The 19,758-nt window shown below is 41.8% G+C and overlaps 1 protein-coding gene and 1 long non-coding RNA gene across 2 annotated transcripts in view; one reads left to right on the plus strand and one right to left on the minus strand.

Moving 5' to 3' along the window:
• On the minus strand, positions 1–17,843 carry LOC117511066. The gene is made up of 3 exons (XR_004560874.1): positions 17,831–17,843; positions 5,025–5,030; positions 1–89 (listed from the first exon to the last, which is right to left on the minus strand). It is a non-coding gene; the product is annotated as an uncharacterized LOC117511066 (long non-coding RNA).
• tm2d2 (TM2 domain containing 2) overlaps positions 10,092–19,758 on the plus strand; it is a 17,925-nt gene continuing 8,258 nt past the window's right edge. The window contains exons 1-2 of the mRNA XM_034171019.1: positions 10,092–10,470; positions 17,645–17,732. Of these exons, the coding sequence (XP_034026910.1) occupies positions 10,208–10,470; positions 17,645–17,732 (351 nt within the window). The 5' untranslated portion in view covers positions 10,092–10,207. The remainder of the gene's footprint in view (positions 10,471–17,644; positions 17,733–19,758) is intronic.

Raw genomic sequence — 19,758 nt, forward strand, 5'->3', positions numbered from 1 at the left:
GCCCAGACCTTCATTCCACCTTTAGGAGCCTGTCGAAGCCTCCACAACCAGGACTGTTTCGTTTCTCCAGTGTTATCATCATCAGTTCCCTCTGTGCCTGATTGTGTGAACAGACTGAAATATCAACACATTTCTTCTGATGTTCTGACTCGTGAGGATATAGACCGAACATTAGGGGAGGAATGTGAAACAGCGGAACAGGTGTCAGTATGTGGCCAGGACGAAGCATGTTGAGGCAAATGCACATGTTGAAATCTATGCATGTTTCCCACAAAAACCCAGAGTCTACAGCCTGCGAGGACAAAGCCAAAGTCATTGTTAAACCACAGCAGCACCCATGACAGCACACACCTCTGCCAAAGGTTCTCTGAACGTACAGTATGCTTGGGTATTTACACAGTCTGGCTCATGAATTTAACTTTGAAGCATTTGGACCAGAAAATCAAATCAGATCATGCTCCAACTTTTCTTGCCTTATTGAGTCATAAAGCTGGTGCTTAAATAAGCTCTTACTAAATAAGATTATTCATTCTTTGACATGATTTGCAGTTAAACCTTTTTGACACAAAAACAGGGCCGATTCAGGGTCGACGCACTGGTGAAATCCAACAGAGTGGCGACCAATGAAAACAGGGTGAGGATGACAAAGTAGTATCACAACATGGAAACATGACTGTATTCAGGAGAATAGTCCCTCCAGGTACAAATGAGACAGCGTACCACGAAACAGTACAATATGCACTGTTAAGCCGGTGTCCCATTGTTGATACTTGACAAAGGACTGTGCATGTTTTTGGTGAAAAACAAAAGGAAATCCAAATGGGGCCTAAAAATGCATGGAATATGTGGTAACAGCAGCACTGCAGAACATTGTAAGTAATCGGGAAAGTTTTAAACATGTTTAAAAAATCTGTCACATTGGGACATCAAGATCCACAAAAAGTAAATAATCGCATGTCATTTTTGCAGATAGAGGTAATAGTTTGTTGTGAGAGCAGAGTGGCGCAGAGAGGACAGATTTTGACCAGAGGATGGGCTGACACAGAAGAAGCTGGAGCGTAATCCTAGAATACGTTGCTCCAATTTTGCCTACCGGAGCAATACTAGACACACACCCCATGCGTCTTTTACTTTAATTTGACACATGGCTTTTTTTTTTAAATTTCATTAGTGCATCTTGAATCTTTTCTGCTTGAATGTGGACTTGGCTGTTCAGTTATTTTGATGTCAGGCTACAGTCTAAAATATAATTAAAATATAATGCAGATTGTTTTGTGTTTTGGAGTGAGCGGTATGCAATTTTATTAGGGGGGAGTAAAAATTGACCAGAACCCAGAAGTCTGATGTATGTGTGGAGGGGCGCAGGGAGCAGCTGAAGGAGCGTGAAACTCCTTTAGCGCTGAATGTAGTGGTACAATCTGGTAAAATCAAAGACATCATAATATCTGTGTAGCAAAGTACATGAGGTGGACATGAGGGTACAACATGTAGTTCGGTGAGTAGAAGGCTCCTGATTCTCCTCTGCAATATAAATACATATCATAAATTGCATAAAAGCATGTCTTGCAAAGTTGACACTTTTGAGATATTACGAAATGCTACCTGTTGCCTTATTTTTTTCCCACGTATTGCTATGTTTATCAAATGCACTGCTTGAGTTGGATGCACCAGCTGTAACTTTTAAAGTTGGATCTGCTGAAAGGACCAAAGTCAAAAATTGGAGGCTAAATTGAGAAGAAGTAACCTTTACGTTAGATGCCTCTTACAACAGCTCAAAAATACCAGTAAGTGATAAACTACCTGGAGCTGGAGCCTATCCCATCTGTCATTGTTCAAGAAGCATGGTACACCAGAGACAGGCCAGCAGTCTATCTCAGGGCTGATCTTACTGAAATTGTAGTTTACCCATTTGTGTCTTATATAAAGTGTAACTAGATATTTTGCTTTGAAATTACAAAAATTTACCTGGTAAGATTCAGCTGTTTTTTTGGTGCAGTGTTACAAATGTTCATTTATCTATCCCCTGTCTTGTCTTGAAAAAACTGGCTGTAAAAGTGATGATTTATATTGAAATAATCCTTATATTTATTTTGTCCAATTACTTGTGGCCTCTGAAAAAGGAGGAAGTGCACTTAAAAATGGATGTAATGCCCAAATTGTTAATGTAATCAAGCTGAAAGTCTACATGACATAAACATCTTCATTGTTTCATTCTGACTCCATTTTGATGTTGTACAGAGGAAAAATGACAAAGTTTTACCACTGTCTAAGTACTTATGGATCTGTGTTTTTGTAAAGAAAATTATCAAGCATTTAATCAATGGATCTATGTACACGTTGTGGCATCTTAGGCTACATCCGAATGTGCGTACTAGCATAGTATATAATAGGCAAAAAGCCGTACACACAATCAGTAGGGTAACCTATTACTCAGTACAGATTTAGTAGTAGTAGTCAACGAGTACAGATTTAGTAGTAGTAGTCAACGAGTACAGATTTAGTAGTAGTAGTCAACGAGTACAGATTTAGTAGTAGTCAACGGGAAGATATACCAATATAGTGTTCAAGTGGACCACACTGTGATATACCATGACGCACCTGAAGTCTGTCAACTGAAGAAGAACTTCTTGGGTAAATTCAAAGAAGATAGCAGACAAAAAAACAAAAACAACAACAACAAAAAAACAGTGGGAGACAGCTGTGTGCAGGATTGGCGGGGGGGTAGCAGAAAGAACCTCTTGTTGGAGGAGAAGGGCTGGAGGATATTGTGGTTAAGGGTCAAAACAGCTGGTGAAGGTTAGGCACCATCTGAGGACATAAGGTCCAGGCAAAAGGCCACAGTCGTTTTGTGGAGCCACGGCATTTGTGGCATCCCCAAATGTACTAATCAAAACAGTATTGGAATTGTACAAATATGCATCAGGAGCGATTTAGAAAAAAAAGTCAGCCATTGCAAAATGAATTTTTTGCAGCATATGTGGTTATATGTGTATGTGTCATCTTCAACTTCCAAAGGGAAATTAGTTTTGCAGCAGTACACCACCACATTTACACAAAATGTAAACCTTTTTGGTAGAATGGCCCAAGCAGAGGGTCACCCCTTTGAGTCTGGTCTGCTTGAGGTTTCTTCCTAAATATCATCAGTGGGAGTTTTTCCTGACCACTGTCGCCTGTGTGCTGGGGGGTTGGTAAGGTTATACCATACTCGTGTGAAGCTCCTTGAGACAGCTTTGTTATGATTTGGCACTATATAAACTAAAAAAATTAAATTAAAATTGAAATTTACAATACAGTAATATACCCAAGAGATTTTGTCATGGAAAGCCGCGTGGAGGCTTCGTGCGTCAGGACCGATTTGCTGATCGAGCGAGACAAAGGAACACCTCCGTGTTGGAGTGCCAGGGGACAAGTTGGGACAAGCCCAGCTCTCCACAATTTCTCTTATACTCACTGGGCTGGTAAGCATTGAAAGCCGAGATAGGCATGTCCCAACTTGTCCCCTGGCACTCCAACACGGAGGTGTTCCTTTGTCTCGCTCGATCAGCGAATCGGTCCTGACGCGCGAAACCTCCACGCGGCTTTCCATGACAAAATCTCTTGTTAAAAGTGAAATCTGCTGGAAAATGGTTGATGTCCAGCTCTTGAGATAACCAGAGAAATTGCTCACGACGGTCCCAGCTCCACACAGTGATCCGTTTAGAAATGATGTGTTTTCTGCCTCTCGATTGCGGCTCGGAGCGCGGCGCGCTGTGCGCCATTGTGGGGCGTCCTTAAAGCTGTAGTAACAATCCTTATTCTCTGTGAAGCCCGTAAAATTTTCACCAAAAGCCAGATAAATTTTTCAAATGGTTTCCAGCTGCTTGTCTCTAACAGTTTCTGAAAAAATTCTGATGGAAAAAAAGCCCAAATCATTCCGCCATTTCCTGACAATGAAATCCGACGAGGGGGCTGGACCACTCCTCCCACAAGGCGTGCTCACAGGCGAATGACGCAACCGACAGGCGTGGAAAAACGCATGCGCACGAAGGTTCAAGCTTGGCCGACGTAAAAACATATGAATCAAATCCATATGGTTTTTGAAAAAAATAATAAGGTAGGATACTTTTGTAATAGACCTCGTATAAAACATTAACAAAAACATTAAAAGATGTAAAACATTTGTAAAAAAAAAAAAAAAAAAAAAGCCGAAGCCGAGTTGAATTATTTGTATAATATGTCATCAGAATTTTTTTAATGCTTAATTTGCAGTCACACATTTTTTACTTATATCTGTTGTTATTTTTCAGTTTCTTTTTTTGGCCATTGCGATTATTATGGTGTTGTACGCATACTGTAAATTGCTATTATTATGGCACCCATTGTTTTTTTAAACTACCCAATGGGCTCAATTCACGCATCAATTCTGCGTTTGACTGAACGTGGATGAAAACAGTTGTGTTAATTACCACCACTTCTTTAATTACTTGTTTTTGGAAGCATATGGAAACTGAGAACAGAGTTCCATATGACAGACGTTGTGTATGACACTTTCTTAAGTTTACACATTGTTTTAGTATTATGTAGATGTATATTGAAGTAATACAAATTAATAATAATGACAAAAAAGAGCAGTTTAGATTGTTTTGGCGACTGGCGCTCCATGGTAGCACAGCACTCTATGATGACTGGATGTTTCCAACCATCCTGACATTTCACCGGAAATACATCATGCTTGTGTGTGCCTTCAGGCCATGGCACAGTTCACAACCCTAACCCTGACCCAGTATTTCTCAAACTTATTTCAGACCAAGGACCACTTAGACAATTAAAAACATATATAAATAAAATCTTGTGGACCACCCCAAGACTGTATAACTACCGCCCCAAATTTACAAAAACAATAGGTCTTCTCACCACTCCAACCATATATTGCAATAGTAGTCATTAATTTATTAATTTTCTGCCGCTTATCCGGATCTGGGTCATGTAGTAGTAGACCAAGCAGCTCATCCCAGACCTCTCTATCCTCAGCCGAGCCCTCAAACTCTTCCCTGGAGATCCTGAGGCATTCCCAAGCCAGCTGGGAAATATAATCCCTCCAGCATGTTCTGGGTCTTCCCTGGGGCCTCCTCCCAGTTGGACGTGCCGAGAAGATGACCAGTGGCATTTTTACCAGATACCCCAACCACCTCAGCTGGCTCCTTTCGATGTAAAAAAAGCAGCGGTTTGACTCGACTCCCTCCTGGATACTTGAGCTTCTCACTGTGTCCAGGAGTGTAAGCACAGATACCTGACAGAGGGATCTCATTTCCACTGCTTGTATCCTAGACATTATTCTTTTGGTCATTAATCCAAAGTTAGGATAGGAGCGTAATTGACTCATAAATTGAGAGTCTCAATAAATTGTTGGCTCAGCTCTTTCTTCTCCACGATGGTCTGGAACAGTGTCTGTGCAACATCAGACACCGCCCCAATGTAACGATCAATCTCCCGCTCCAGCTTACCCGCACTCATGAACAACACCTCAAGATACTTAAACTCCTCCACTTGGGGCAATAACCCTCCCCTGACCCAGAGGGGACATTCCACCATTTCTGAGAGGACCATGTTTGATTCTCATCCCAGTGGCTTCACACTCAGCCTCAAACATGCTTAGTGTGTATTGGAGGTCAGTGCCTGATGAAGCCAATAGATCCACATCATCCACAAAAGTTCTATGTATTAGACTTTTGAGTCATTTTGAAACAGTTTAAGAAACACTTTTAAATTATAATTATGAATTTAATTTAAAGCATCATTCACTCATCACTCATGTGGCCCTGCGACAGACTGGCGGCCAGTCCAGGGTGTACAGGCCCAATGTCTGCTGAGATGGCTCCAGCCCCCATGACCCTTAATTGGAGTAACCGGTTGAAAATGAGTGAGTGAGTTAAAGCATATTTTACCAATATACTCATGGACCACCAGTGCTGCATGGACAACTCTTTGAGAAAGGATCCCTAATCTTAACCCTACATTTTGAGTTCCAATTTATTTTCACTTTCAATTTATTTCATTTAGATAGCTCCAAATCACAACAAGGCTGCCTCAAGGCACTTCACACAAGTAAGGTCTAACCTTACCAACCCCTAGAGCAAGTACACAGGAGACAGTGGTAAGGAAAAACTCTGCCTGATGATATTGAGGAAGAAACCTCAAGCAGACCACACTCAGAGGGGTGACCCACTGCTTAGGCCATTCTAACAATTATAAGGTTTTTACAAAGTTTTAACAAAGCTAAAGAAACCGAAAACAGGAAATCAAAATGCAATTATTAAGATGACCATGCAAGCATTTTCGCTGCTGGCAGGGGGTCATCCAGCACCCTGGGGTGCAGGGCCAGCATCCATCCATCATGTCATCAGTGGGCCTCTCACCGTCGCAAAGTTTATTCCAAACGCAGACTGCAGTGTGCTGCATCAGCTTCAGGCATGGCATCTTGTGGTCAATCCAGCTGTCAGCCTTGTGTGACATTGTCGGTACCTCGGCCAAAGAGAAAAAGAGCAGACTCAGTCGACCGGAAAAACTACTCTTAGGGTATAGTTCACCAGCAGTAAAATGATAGGAAAGCAGAGAGAATACTGAGGTATTAAAGTGAGGCTGAGACCTGTTTTGTTACAACAAAGATGAGTTAAAGGGATTAAAAAGCACAGTACCATACTATGCCAGTATGCTAATTCATCAGTCGAAATTCATCAGTTTCCCTGTGTACAACTTCAACAAAATGATGTCCCTATTTATGCTGAGGTAATTATGGTGCTTTCTTGTTGGATGCCATAAGAAGTGATGAAATATGGTACTGTATCAACCACTTTATTTTTTTAATACGTTGTGCCCATCTTTCTGTTATCCTCAAAATTTACATGTACCTGTGTTAACATTTTATGTAGATGTTGAATTTCCAAATTAGTGAGTTGGTGCGGAATTTACCCAAGCGCCCCCTGGTGGCCATTTTTTGGCCAATGAAAACATTTGCGAGCTCAATACAAATATATTTTTTTGATCACTTTTAATGCTGCGTTCAGACCGGACGCCACGCGCCACTATCACCCGGTGTGTCGCTCTGCTTTCGCTGCGAAAATTCGCCCCAGTGCATCATCAAATAGGAGGAGCTTCCATTTCGCTCGCCGGCTCCGGGTGTCAGTCAAGTTACCATGGCGGACTTTGATCACACGGAGTGAGTTGCTGTGCTGTTAATTGTTGTGGAAAGCTGACAAACGTAGCCAGCGGCGCCATCCCTAGGTTCACAACATCCTCATGAGACGTTCCCAATTCAGGGAGTATCATCATTTGCTGCAGGAGCTGCGTCTGGATGACAGCTGCTTTCAGCGTCCTTCTGCCTCTGCAGGACCCAGTTTGAGGACCTCCTGTCCCATTCACGCGCGCACATGTAAACAATAAAAAAAAACTGTCCGCTGCTGCTGCTGCTCATTGTCTGTCATAATTGTGTTTATAAACCAGTCACCATTTGTTTTATTATACATCTGTGTAGTTAATAATGCATTTATTTCCTCTAGGCTGGACTATTGTAATTCATTATTATCAGGTTGTCCTAAAAGTTCCCTAAAAAGCCTTCAGTTAATTCAAAATGCTGCAGCTAGAGTACTAACGGGGACTAGAAGGAGAGAGCATATCTCACCCATATTGGCCTCTCTTCATTGGCTTCCTGTTAATTCTAGAATAGAATTTAAAATTCTTCTTCTTACTTATAAGGTTTTGAATAATCAGGTCCCATCTTATCTTGGGGACCTCGTAGTACCATATCACCCCAATAGAGCGCTTCGCTCTCAGACTGCAGGCTTACTTGTAGTTCCTAGGGTTTGTAAGAGTAGAATGGGAGGCAGAGCCTTCAGCTTTCAGGCTCCTCTCCTGTGGAACCAGCTCCCAATTCAGATCAGGGAGACAGACACCCTCTCTACTTTTAAGATTAGGCTTAAAACTTTCCTTTTTGCTAAAGCTTATAGTTAGGGCTGGATCAGGTGACCCTGAACCATCCCTTAGTTATGCTGCTATAGACGTAGACTGCTGGGGGGTTCCCATGATGCACTGTTTCTTTCTCTTTTTGCTCTGTATGCACCACTCTGCATTTAATCATTAGTGATCGATCTCTGCTCCCCTCCACAGCATGTCTTTCTCCTGGTTCTCTCCCTCAGCCCCAACCAGTCCCAGCAGAAGACTGCCCCTCCCTGAGCCTGGTTCTGCTGGAGGTTTCTTCCTGTTAAAAGGGAGTTTTTCCTTCCCACTGTAGCCAAGTGCTTGCTCACAGGGGGTCGTTTTGACCGTTGGGGTTTTACATAATTATTGTATGGCCTTGCCTTACCATATAAAGCGCCTTGGGGCAACTGTTTGTTGTGATTTGGTGCTATACAAAAAAAATTGATTGATTAATAAATAATCCTCACGGACGATTCGCTCTCGTGCGCACGTGAAAAAAAAAAGTGTCCGCTGCCGCTGCTGCGGGGCTGCTCCTCGCACTTCCCCCAAAAACTCTGTCATAATTGTGAAATAAAGGACAAAAGGGACATAAGTCCTGCTCACAGGCTGGCTATCAGAGACAGGACATGTTCACATCCAACTCAGTCAAACTCCAGACATCTCCATGTCACTACATATCCAGTCCCTGATTGGTCATCGCAGCGTGACAAGATGAAAAAGTTCAGATTTTTCAATTTGGGGAGGAGGGCAATGCGACGCAATATTGCGCCGCAAACACGCCAATCGCTCAAAATCGCTTCATTTGCGTCGCTTCATTCGCGTCCATTGCATCGCATTGCGTGGCTTGAACTTTTTTGGTGCCACAACGCGTCCTTCCATAGGGATTACATGGCAACCTGTCACCACCGTCACTCGCGTTGCATCCAGTCTGAACGTCAATAAAGTCAATTTAATGTACAGTGGTTTATTTCAGGTCAGCTTGGTGTATAAATCTCATCGTTCCAGGCAATGATAGCTGTCAGCTGGCTGTTAAGCAAGTTAAAGACAAAACAAAACTATCTGATTTCAATAGAAAGCAATACAGCCCAAGCTTGTTTTCATTGGGCGGCCAGTTGCTGAAGTACGACTTCTCACCTTTGCATTCGCCACTTCGCCGGAAGTGACGTATAATCACTTGTACATGTTGTTTCCGGCGAAGTGGCAAATCCGATGGCAAGAACTCGTACTTCCGTGACTGGTCTCCTATTGAAATCAGCTGGTTTTGTCTCTTTCTTGCTTCTATCAGCGAACTGATAGCAATCATTGGCTGGAATAATGAGATGTATACAACAAGCTGACCTGAAATGAACATTGTAGCCTATAAACTGACTTAAATGATGAGTCTGATCCCTCTGAAAAGTGACTATGTATTTGTATTGAGTTTGGAGATGTTTTCAGAGGCCAAAATTAGAGGTGGGCGATACCGGGAATTTTGGTATTGATCCGATACCAAGTAAATACAGGCCCAGTATCGCTGATATCGATACCGATACTTTTTCATATTTAGCTTCATAGATCTAAAGAATCCAAAAGACCTTGGATAGAATTTTGCCAAACATTGTACGTGACAACAAAATACTTTATTATCGCAATCAACATTTTTGTTTAAAAAAATATCACTCAACACAACTTAAAACAAAATCTCCTGAGGTAGAGGCCTGACAAACCACAATACAAGGGTGCGCTGCTCTGTGTTGTGTGACACAGCGCAACGCTGCTCTTACAGACAAAGAGTAGACTTTGATGAATCTGCGTGTGCAGCAGTCAGTGCGTGTGGGAGAGAAATAAAAGCTTGAGGAGTGATCTTTTTACACGAGGATGTTCAATATCAATACCAGCGTTGGTATCGATATTATCGATATTAGGATCGATCCGCCCACCTCGAGCCAAAATGGCCACCAGTGGGCGCTCGGGTACAGTTAAATATGAGGTAGTGCTAAAATTACCATATCTTTAATTTTTTTTGTCTTAATTACATTTGGTTATTGTACAATTTACACTTTTTTTGTCTGGACAGATGTGATTCAAATTAAATATAATTGTTGCAGCGCCTTTAAAACTAATTTAATCAATGCACGCGCTTTTTGATGACGCAACTTCTAGTCGCCCAGCGTAAACATCCGTTCATCTGGTGTCAAACCAGCGAGTTTTTGAGCAAAACCTTTCCGTTAACGATGAACGAGCGTTTTATTTGGTTTTACGCATCGTTTTGGGGATGGCGATGATTTCCGTCAGCTATATTCTGCTGTGCGGACAGCTGGCGTTGCTGCTGACGGTGATACTTCTACAGTGTCTCGAGGGGATTGACTCGCAGAACTCGACGACAGCGGAGGCTGCTGCTCCCGGCCCGGGCCCCACCTCGCTCCCGTTCATCGAGCAGCCCGAAACAGTCAAATCTGATGCACCGGCGGAAAGCGTCAACGACACTGAGCCTCATGAGTACAAACCCCCGTCACCAGTCGTCCTGTGCAGCTACCTGTAAGCATGGCCTCGCTTTTCTTTTCATGCTAACTCCGCTGTTAGCTTCTTATTGCTAAGCGACGGATAAAACTGTAGCGATTTTTGTAGTATTGTAGTGTTTGCATTATTATACGGTTAAACATCTGTTAAAAAAAAGAAAATAAAAAGAAGAGCAGTGGTTATTCTTCCTTGACCAGAACAGTACTTAGGCTACTTTGGCTATTTGGGCAGTCGTTGGGCAGCACGGTGGCTTAGTGGTTAGCACTGTTGCCTCACAGGCTTTCTGGTCAAAACCAGTCAAGGATTTTGGCTGAATAGTAAGCTTGTGTGTTTTATCTCTATATCCTAAAGGTAAATATTTGAATAATTTCCTCAGAGACTTTTCACCAAGTGACACTAGGTGGCACCACCATTCAGTCACACTGTACTGTATTTATTGAAAGTTGAAATTAGCCATTTTTATCAATGTGCCAGAGCAACGACATGTAGGAGTTACAGTTGTGTGTACAGACGGTTGCCCAGTTCTGGATAACCTTTTTTAAAGTTTCGCTATACGGAGCCATAATGCAACTGAATGTCCTTTGTGTATTGTTGTATTGGGTATTTGGATGTTATTTAGCTGAAAAAGTCTGGGTGGAGTAGCGCTTCTACTTAAAGTGTGAAGCCACATTATGTGTGGCGCAAACATTTGCCAGAAATGGATCACTTTTGCCGGTTCTGGATCATGACACTCTGTGTCACTTTGGGGTCATTCCTGGCATCTGGCTGGATACACACTGTGGCCAAGAATGCATTTTGAACACAAAATGATAGAAATTATACTTATTAAATGAGAATTTACTTAGTTTCGAAAAGCGCCGTTATACGTTTTTACGAGCAAAAAATGAAGTGTGGAGGTGAGATTTCTCCCAAATTAAAAAGTAAAAGCCCCCACATTCATGCCCATTCGTGATGTTGAGATGACCCCCTAAGTCCACATGGCTCACAAGTACTGACATGAGGCTGCTGCTTCAGTGATCCACAACCACCAAATTTTCACGTTGGAGATAAATGCACGCAGCAATTAAACAGCAAGACATAACATACTGACATTTTCTACCCAAGTAAGTATTTTCCTACTCTAGAACCAAAAACACTGAATGGCTAACTCACCTTTGCTACATCTTAGAGATCATTACTTTCAAACTTGCAGGAATGAGTGAGTGAGAAAACGTGCACACACCACAGACACCGGGATGTTTTGATTCCTCTGCTGATCACAAGGATGGCTGGATCCGGTCGAGCTTGTGGTCGTTTGTAGACAAAACATCAGTCTTTCCATTGGTACCAAGTATTAGCTTATTCATGCTGATTACGAGAAACCGCGCACAAATACTACAGCAGTGATCCGGAACTGGGCAAGTGACTGTATTTATTTATTTTTTTCCTCTGGGGAAAATGCTTAGAGAACATATTTTATATAATATGTTCAACGTCGCTGACATTAACCCGTTTCTGCCCAGATTTTTTTTTTTTGAGTTGTAATTCATATAATTTTATCAGCTAAGTCTCTCTTTGAGATTTTTTTTTGTTGTCAGTAGAAAATGACAGTGATACACTTTGGCAAGAATTATTGCCAGTGGGGCAAAACGGGCTAATGGGCGAAGCTCTTCACTATCTGTGTATACGAGGTCTGTCAATAAAGTATAGGTCATTTTTATTTTTTCAAAAACTATATGGATTTCATTCATATGTTTTTACGTCAGACATGCTTGAACCCTCGTGCGCATGCGTGAGTTTTTCCACGCCTGTCGGTGACGTCATTCGCCTGTGAGCACTCCTTGTGGGAGGAGTCGTCCAGCCCCTCGTCGGAATTCCTTTGTCTGAGAAGTTGCTGAGAGACTGGCGCTTTGTTTTATCAAAATTTTTTTCTAAACCTGTGAGACACATCGAAGTGGACACTGTTCGAAAAATTAAGCTGGTTTTCGGTGAAAATTTTAACGGCTGATGAGAGATTTTGAGGTGATACTGTCGCTTTAAGGACTTCCCACAGTGCGAGACGACGTTAAAAAAATCTCCTTTAACAGTGGAATATCCAGATAAAATGCTGAAACCGACTTCTTCTGAAACTTCTCTGTTCTCTCACAATGTCCTGGATCAATAGAGCCTGAAATGTGGAGGTTTTCAGCTTGAAACAGGCTGACGACGGTGCCTGGGAGCGCTGCGCGACGTCTCACACCGTGGGAAGTCCTTAAAGCGACAGTATCACCTCAAAATGTCTCATCAGCCTTTAAAATTTTCACCGAAAACCAGCTTAATTTTTCGAACCGTGTCCACTTCAATGTGCCTCACAGGTTTAGAAAAAATTTGGTCAAATAAAGCGCCAGTCTCTCAGCAACTTCTCAGACAAAGGAATTCCGACGAGGGGCTGGACGACTCCTCCCACAAGGAGTGCTCACAGGCGAATGACGTCACCGACAGGCGTGGAAAAACTCACGCATGCGCACGAGGGTTCAAGCATGTCTGAAGTAAAAACATATGAATGAAATCCATATAGTTTTTGAAAAAAATAAAAAGGACCTATACTTTATTGACAGCCCTCGTATATCATCAAACAATAATTTAAAATTGAATAATGGTTGCAGAACCTCAAAGTAATGATAGGCTACTTCACAATTGTCGTTAGAATTCTTTTTTTTATGACAGTATTGTAATAATGTAAAGAAATAAGTTTTTAAGCTCTTCACCCTCTATGCTATACTCTCCATGTTCCTTGAGATTTAAATTATAGTTGAAACTTAGAAATAAAAGACAAATTACTGAAGAAACAATAGTATCACAGTGCTTCTGATTTTTTTTTTTTTTTTTTTTTTTGTCGCAGTGATGAAACGTAAATTAAAAAACTGAAATCTTAGCAGGTATCTTTGTCTTTCGAATTAGAGATCAGTCCAACCTACATTTTTTGGCATCACTGAAAATAATTGAGAATCACAGCTACGAGTGTCACACAGCTTTTCTGGCCTTTCTTTGTGGAAAAAAATTACCAACTTCGATGTTAGTCCTGTGAAATCTACATTTTTCAAATATTTTTTACTTTCAAATACTCAGGTAAGCTAATCACAATGCCAGGAATACTCACAAATAGGGAACGGTATTGATAAAGCCTCAGTCCCACCGAATAATAAACTGAGTAATGAGCCACGCATGGGTGTGTCAGGGATTATTTGAAGAATGACCCACATTTTCATCTATTATGTATCCGTTATGAAGAAGCTTCGGTGTGCCTCTATGTGCCTCAGATGTGCCAGGTATCAGCCTTCAGTGAGCCATGACTGACCTGTCATTTGAGCCCCTCCAGCCTCGAGTGGTTCATGTCACCGCATATGGTCCATGTCAAGCCACATATGATCCATGTAGCGCCATGATAACGTGACGTTGGTGCACGTTTGGCATAGATTTGGTCCAAATCTCCAGCCCTCTCACACTTGGTCCCTTTAAAGTGGCTTTTCAATTCACAGCATCCATTCAAGATTTTGTCACATTTTTATTTTGTACACTCCAGTACAGTCTGGCAGGTGTGCGCCATGTGTAGGGCCTCTAAGCACCTGGTTTCCAGAGTCATTAAATGCACCAGACTGGCTAGAATCGAATCACGGGTTCCTGGACAGTCACCTCAGCGCTTCTTCTCGCTGGATTTATTTCTTCCGCGCTTCCACGGCTTAACATGCATTTTGACATAGTGATCCAAGTTTTAACTTTGTGTTCGTCCGTTAATGTCTGCAAAATTGCTGTTTTGTGCACGTGCGTTCTGAGTTCTTGGACAGTCGCCTCTGCTCTCCTTCTTGCTGGTTTCATTTCTTCCGTAGCTTTAAACACACATTTTACAACATGATCCAACTATTAGGGGAGGTGATGATCTAGTGGTTAAGGTGTTGGGCTTGAGTCCACAAGATCATGGGTTCAAATCCCCACCTGACTGGAAAATCACTACGGGCCCTTGGGCAAGGCCTTTAATCCCCTATTGCTCCCGGTGTGTAGTGAGCACCTTGTATGGCAGCACCCTGACATTGGGGTGAATGTGAGGCATAATTGTAAAGTGCTTTGAGCATCTGATGCAGATGGAAAAGCGCTATATAAATGCAGTCCATTTATTAACTTTGTGTTTGTCTGTTATTGACTGGAAAATCACTCTTTTGCATGTGCTGCTGTTCTGCATTCTTGGACAGCTGCCTCTGCACTCTTTGCTGGCTTCCTTTCCATCCGCGGCTTTAAACACACATTTGACATCGTGATCCAACTTTTAAATTTGTGTCTGGGTGTATTGATTGCAAAATCACTCTTTTTCGTGTTTTGCGTAAATGCCCTCTTGAGCAGGAGTCATTGCGTCATCGCTCACAGAGCGCAGCTCATCTGATCATTAACAAGATGTTAAATCTATCATAAACATATTTTTACAGCAGCTCATAAAGAACTCTAACTTGACTTGGCAGAGAGCGGTGCAGTGTTTGGAGCTGGTCAAACGGAATGGAGGACAATTCTCATTTTTTTCTTGCAACAAGAGAAGAGTCCCAGTTAGTGACTTTAAGCCACACAAAAGTGACTCATCTTGACATCTTTAAATGGCTTTGAGGGGTTAAGAAGCGGACTTGCCACTTCTGAAAAGCAGTGAAGAAGAGATCCAACAAAGCAGCAGGTTGGAGCACTGCTTCGTTGGTTCAAGCTTCAAAGTGGGGCTGTTACGACTTTATACAACAATGTTGTTCGGTTTGTGGCTTTTTCCCCTATGGCCAGATTTTTTTTTGTGCTTTTCCGGATTTGTGTTAACCAGAGCCCAAGATGATGCCTTCAAATGCTTAACCAGAAAATAATGACATTTGAGAACCTGAAACCTGAACCTGAAATCACACGCACACACACTGGACACAAGCCTCGAGTGTCCTCGGTCCCACTGTGAAGGGGTTTGCCAGGAGAGATCTTGGTATGAGGATGTTTCAAAAGAAACAAACCCCAGCTAAAACCTCCACAAAGCGCCTAGGCACCGGGGCGTATGAAGAAAATGGTGCAACTTCTCCCAGTGCTGCGGGGAGACATCTCCTCTGTAGCAGCACTCAGCTGGGTCATCCACCAGATCAGCGGTGTTATCCACCAGATAGTTCTGATTCTGGACCCCAGCAACAACACCATCAATGGGCTAAAAGAATCCAGTGTAACTGCATCATTGTAAATTGGTCCATTGGGGAGAAGAAAAAGATCTCTCACTGCTCCGCTTTTTCAAACTTGAGAAGTCGGGCAGGAGATCAAAGGCAGTATTTGAGGAGAGGAAAGGTCACCATCTTGAAGGGAGCCCCTCGGATACAAAGTCAGTAATGTTAAGGGTGCAGCTTTAGACCCCGGGTCTGGGGCCCACTGCACTCTTGTAGAAGGAAATTCAAGGCAAATGAAAAAAAAAAACGACACTTATCTTCAACCGCTTATCCAAGATCTGGTTGCGGGAGCCTATCCCAGCAGTCATAGTCTATGAGGTGGGATACGCCCTGGACAGGATGCCAGTCTGTCGCAGGGCCACATATAGACAGACAAACACATTCACACCCGCATGCACACTTAAGGACAATTTAAAGTTCCCAATCCACCTAACCTGTTTCACTTTGGATGTGGGAGGAAGCCAGAAGGAACCCAAGCAAACACAGGTAGAACATGCAAACTTAACACAGAAAGGCCAGAGGTGGGAATCGAACCCATGACCTTCTCACTGTGAGGCAGCAGTGCTAACCACTAATCTACTGTGCTGCCCAACCAAAAATCAAAGAATTTAAAATCAGTTATCAAAATAACTGTTGAATAAGTTGTGTATTAATAATTTATTAAGTTGCAGCAGTGCTCTAGCACATACATACTTGGACAGTGACAGTTTTTTTTTTTAATTTTTATAATTTTGATTCTGTACACCACTATGGAGTTAAAATGAAACTGTCAAGATATGTTTGTACTGTATATATTGATATGAGGAGAAAGGTGAACCTGAATTCCCTACCTACCCACATTTTTTTTTTTTTTTTAAATTTAGTAGCACAATAGAAATTCATAACAAAATGTTACGAAAATAATATTTATACATGAGAAAAAAAAGATACAATATGACCATACTGTGCAAGGGAGTGGTATAAGCCAAGCAGGCTTATCAAGAACTCACTCCTGAAAAAAAAAACAAACAAAAAAACAAAATATCACAACAGTATACAACAGTATTTATCATTCTCAAACTTTAAAACATTTAGCGCAATTAAACCAGGTAATATTAATTTGTCATTATAAATACTTGTGCAGGAGCTTTACTTTTATTTTATATCTGTATAAAGTGATGGGTGGATTTACAAGATGTACCGTATCATTCCAAGATTTAACACCGTGGTATCTGATGTGACACTGATAATGAGTCGTTCTATGCAAAGATAAATGCAAATGTGAGGTCTGCCTTGTCAGATAATTATGAATTTGATTGATGGTTATGCACAAAATAATATTTGATCAAAGAAGGCCAGTTAGTATCATAAAAAGCTCTGAAAACAAATGTACAGGTCAGGAAGATAATTATATGAAAGATATTTAAGAGCTGCAATTAAAAAAAAAAAAAAAAGAAAACAATCCAACAACAACAACAAAAAACAAAGGTGCAGTTGGAGCACAGAGTTTTGAAAAAGTAGCTTTTCAAACAAATTTTTTTCTGTAAAAGAAAATTTTTGTTTATACAAGTTGCAAAGGTACTTCCCCATACAATATTGCAGTAATTTAAGTAAGGAACAATACATTATTGAACTGCTGGATTATTTTATCTGCTCGTTGTCATTGATGAGTGATGTTATTTTTTCTTGCAGTAATTAACATTTTTAAGTAGGTGCTGTTGACGTTTTGCAGCAAGTATTAAGTAGAGCAACCAAGGCTAAATCAGCATTATAAGAAAGAAAGGCGCACATAAGGAGGTGCAGTGCCTTGTTCCAGCTTAGAAAAAATAAAGTTAATTAGAGAGGAAAAAATAATTCCATCATTCTGTCCTCACCAGGAATAATACCATCATTTGTTGGCTGTGATCGATTCAGTCATTATTTTGATCAGCATCACTTTGTTTCTCACTTTGTCTTTTTTAATACTCTTTGTGTGTGTGTGTGTGTGTGTGTGTGTGTGTGTGTGTGTGTGTGTGTGTGTTTGTTTTAAGTCCAGAGGAGTTCATCTACTGCCAAGACCCTGTAGATCATGCAGGCAACCTCAGTGCCTACTTGGAGATAGAACATGGTTGTGTGTGGGTAAGGTAGAAGAATTTACATGCCATTGTTACCTACAACCCCAGTTCCAATGAAGTCGGGTAAAATGTAATAAAAAACAGAATACAATTAATTGCAACTCCTCTTCAACCTATATTCACTTGAATACACCACAAAGACAAGATATTTAATGTTCAAACTGATGTTATATTGTTTTTGTGCAAATATTTGCTCATTTTGAAATGGATGCCTGCAACACATTTCAAAAACGCTGGGACAGTGGTATGTTTACCACTGTGTTACATCACCTTTCCTTCTAACAACACTCAATAAGCATTTGGGAACTGAGGACACTAATTGTTGAAGCTTTGAGATGAGATGAGATATACTTTATTGATCTCACAGTGGAGAAATTATGTTTACACTCCAGTTACCTCAGACAGCAGTTAGTCCACAATTATTACTTGTTTACCGTAATAATCACACACATCAGAATTAAAGACAGCACATACACATTTGACATTGTTTATGCGCATTAAATTTGAAGAAATCCATTATCCGAATTGAGGCAAGTGGGTGAAGGTCATGCAGCAACCCTGAGATGCGGCATCATCAGCTTGGGGGGAGGAACGGGGACCAGCAGCAGCTAAAACCGCGCCGCCCCTGTAGAAGGGGGAAAGGGTGACATGAGCAGAAGCCGGAGTGGGGGGTGTTTGATGGGAGGGGGTTGGGGGGAGGGAGTGGAGCATGCTTCAGTCCTATGAAAACAGTTTGTCTTTGTGAGTTGAGATAAGAAAAAAGCCAAATGATCACCAAGGCCTGAAGACATTCCTCTGGAGGAAAACAGTCAGGCAATTTGTCCTTCAGGCTTGATACGCCTGCCGTGTTGTGGTTTGAGCAGTGAAAAACACTTTTTATAGCTTCACAAGAACAACCAAATCCCAATTATGAATTAAGAATATTCCCAATTATGAATTAAGAACATTCCCCTGCCTCCGAAAGCTTCAACTTCATCTGCAAGGCATGCATCTGCTCCAAGATGTCATCCAATTTGCGTCTGAGTTCAAGAGTCATTGCAGTCTGAGAATGCACTACCTTGCCAACCTCGTTAATCATGACGGACAAGCGAGGGACCGTGGTTCTTGATGCCGCCGTCTTGCCAATTTTCCGGTAGATCAGGGCAGCACATAAGCCAGAAAGTACCAGCCCTGCTACCATAATACCAAAAATGAATAAATCCTCGACGTCCTCAATGGAGAAAGGCGCCAAGCATGCAACACGCCAAGACCCCCAGGAGTCGAGAACATAGCCCGCAGGATACGTTCCATCTGGGCAGGTAGGATCCCCCAATCCTGACCTTCTTGTAGAAAAAAGGGTGTCAGTAGTGTTCAGAGACCAGCTGACCAATTCCATGGTAAATCCAATAGTAGTCCAATAGATCCAGTATCCAATATACGAGGTGTGTTAGAAAAGTAACGGACCTTTTTATTTTTTGCAAAAACTATATGGATTTGAATCGTGTGATTGCATCAGCCAAGCTTGAAGCTTGAACCTTCGTGCGCATGCGTGAGTTTTTTAACGCCTGTCGGTTGCGTCATTCGCCTGTGAGCACGCCTTGTGGGAGGAGTGGTCCAGCCCCCTCGTCGGATTTTCATTGTCAGGAAATTGGCTGATCGACTGCCGCTTTGCTTCATCAAATTTTTTTCAGAAAGTGTGAGAGACAGCCAAGTGGAAACCATTTGGAAAATTCAGATGGCTTTCGGTGAAGATCTAATGGGGATCACACAGATTCAGCTTCACCGAAAGCCATCTGAATTTTCCAAATGGTTTCCACTTGGCTGTCTCTCACACTTTCTGAAAAAAATTTGATGAAGCAAAGCGGCAGTCAGGCGTGAAAAAACTCACGCATGCGCACGAAGGTTCAAGCTTGGCTGATGCAATCACACGTGATTCAAATCCATATGGTTTTTGCAAAAAATAAAAAGGTCTGTTACTTTTCTAACAGACCTCGTAATTTGAGGAATTCACAGTCTGGTGAAGTAGGGACTTGAAGGTTAAAGCAGAGAGC

The sequence above is a fragment of the Thalassophryne amazonica genome, chromosome 5 (genome assembly GCF_902500255.1).
Source record: "Thalassophryne amazonica chromosome 5, fThaAma1.1, whole genome shotgun sequence".
Taxonomy (NCBI): domain Eukaryota; kingdom Metazoa; phylum Chordata; class Actinopteri; order Batrachoidiformes; family Batrachoididae; genus Thalassophryne; species Thalassophryne amazonica.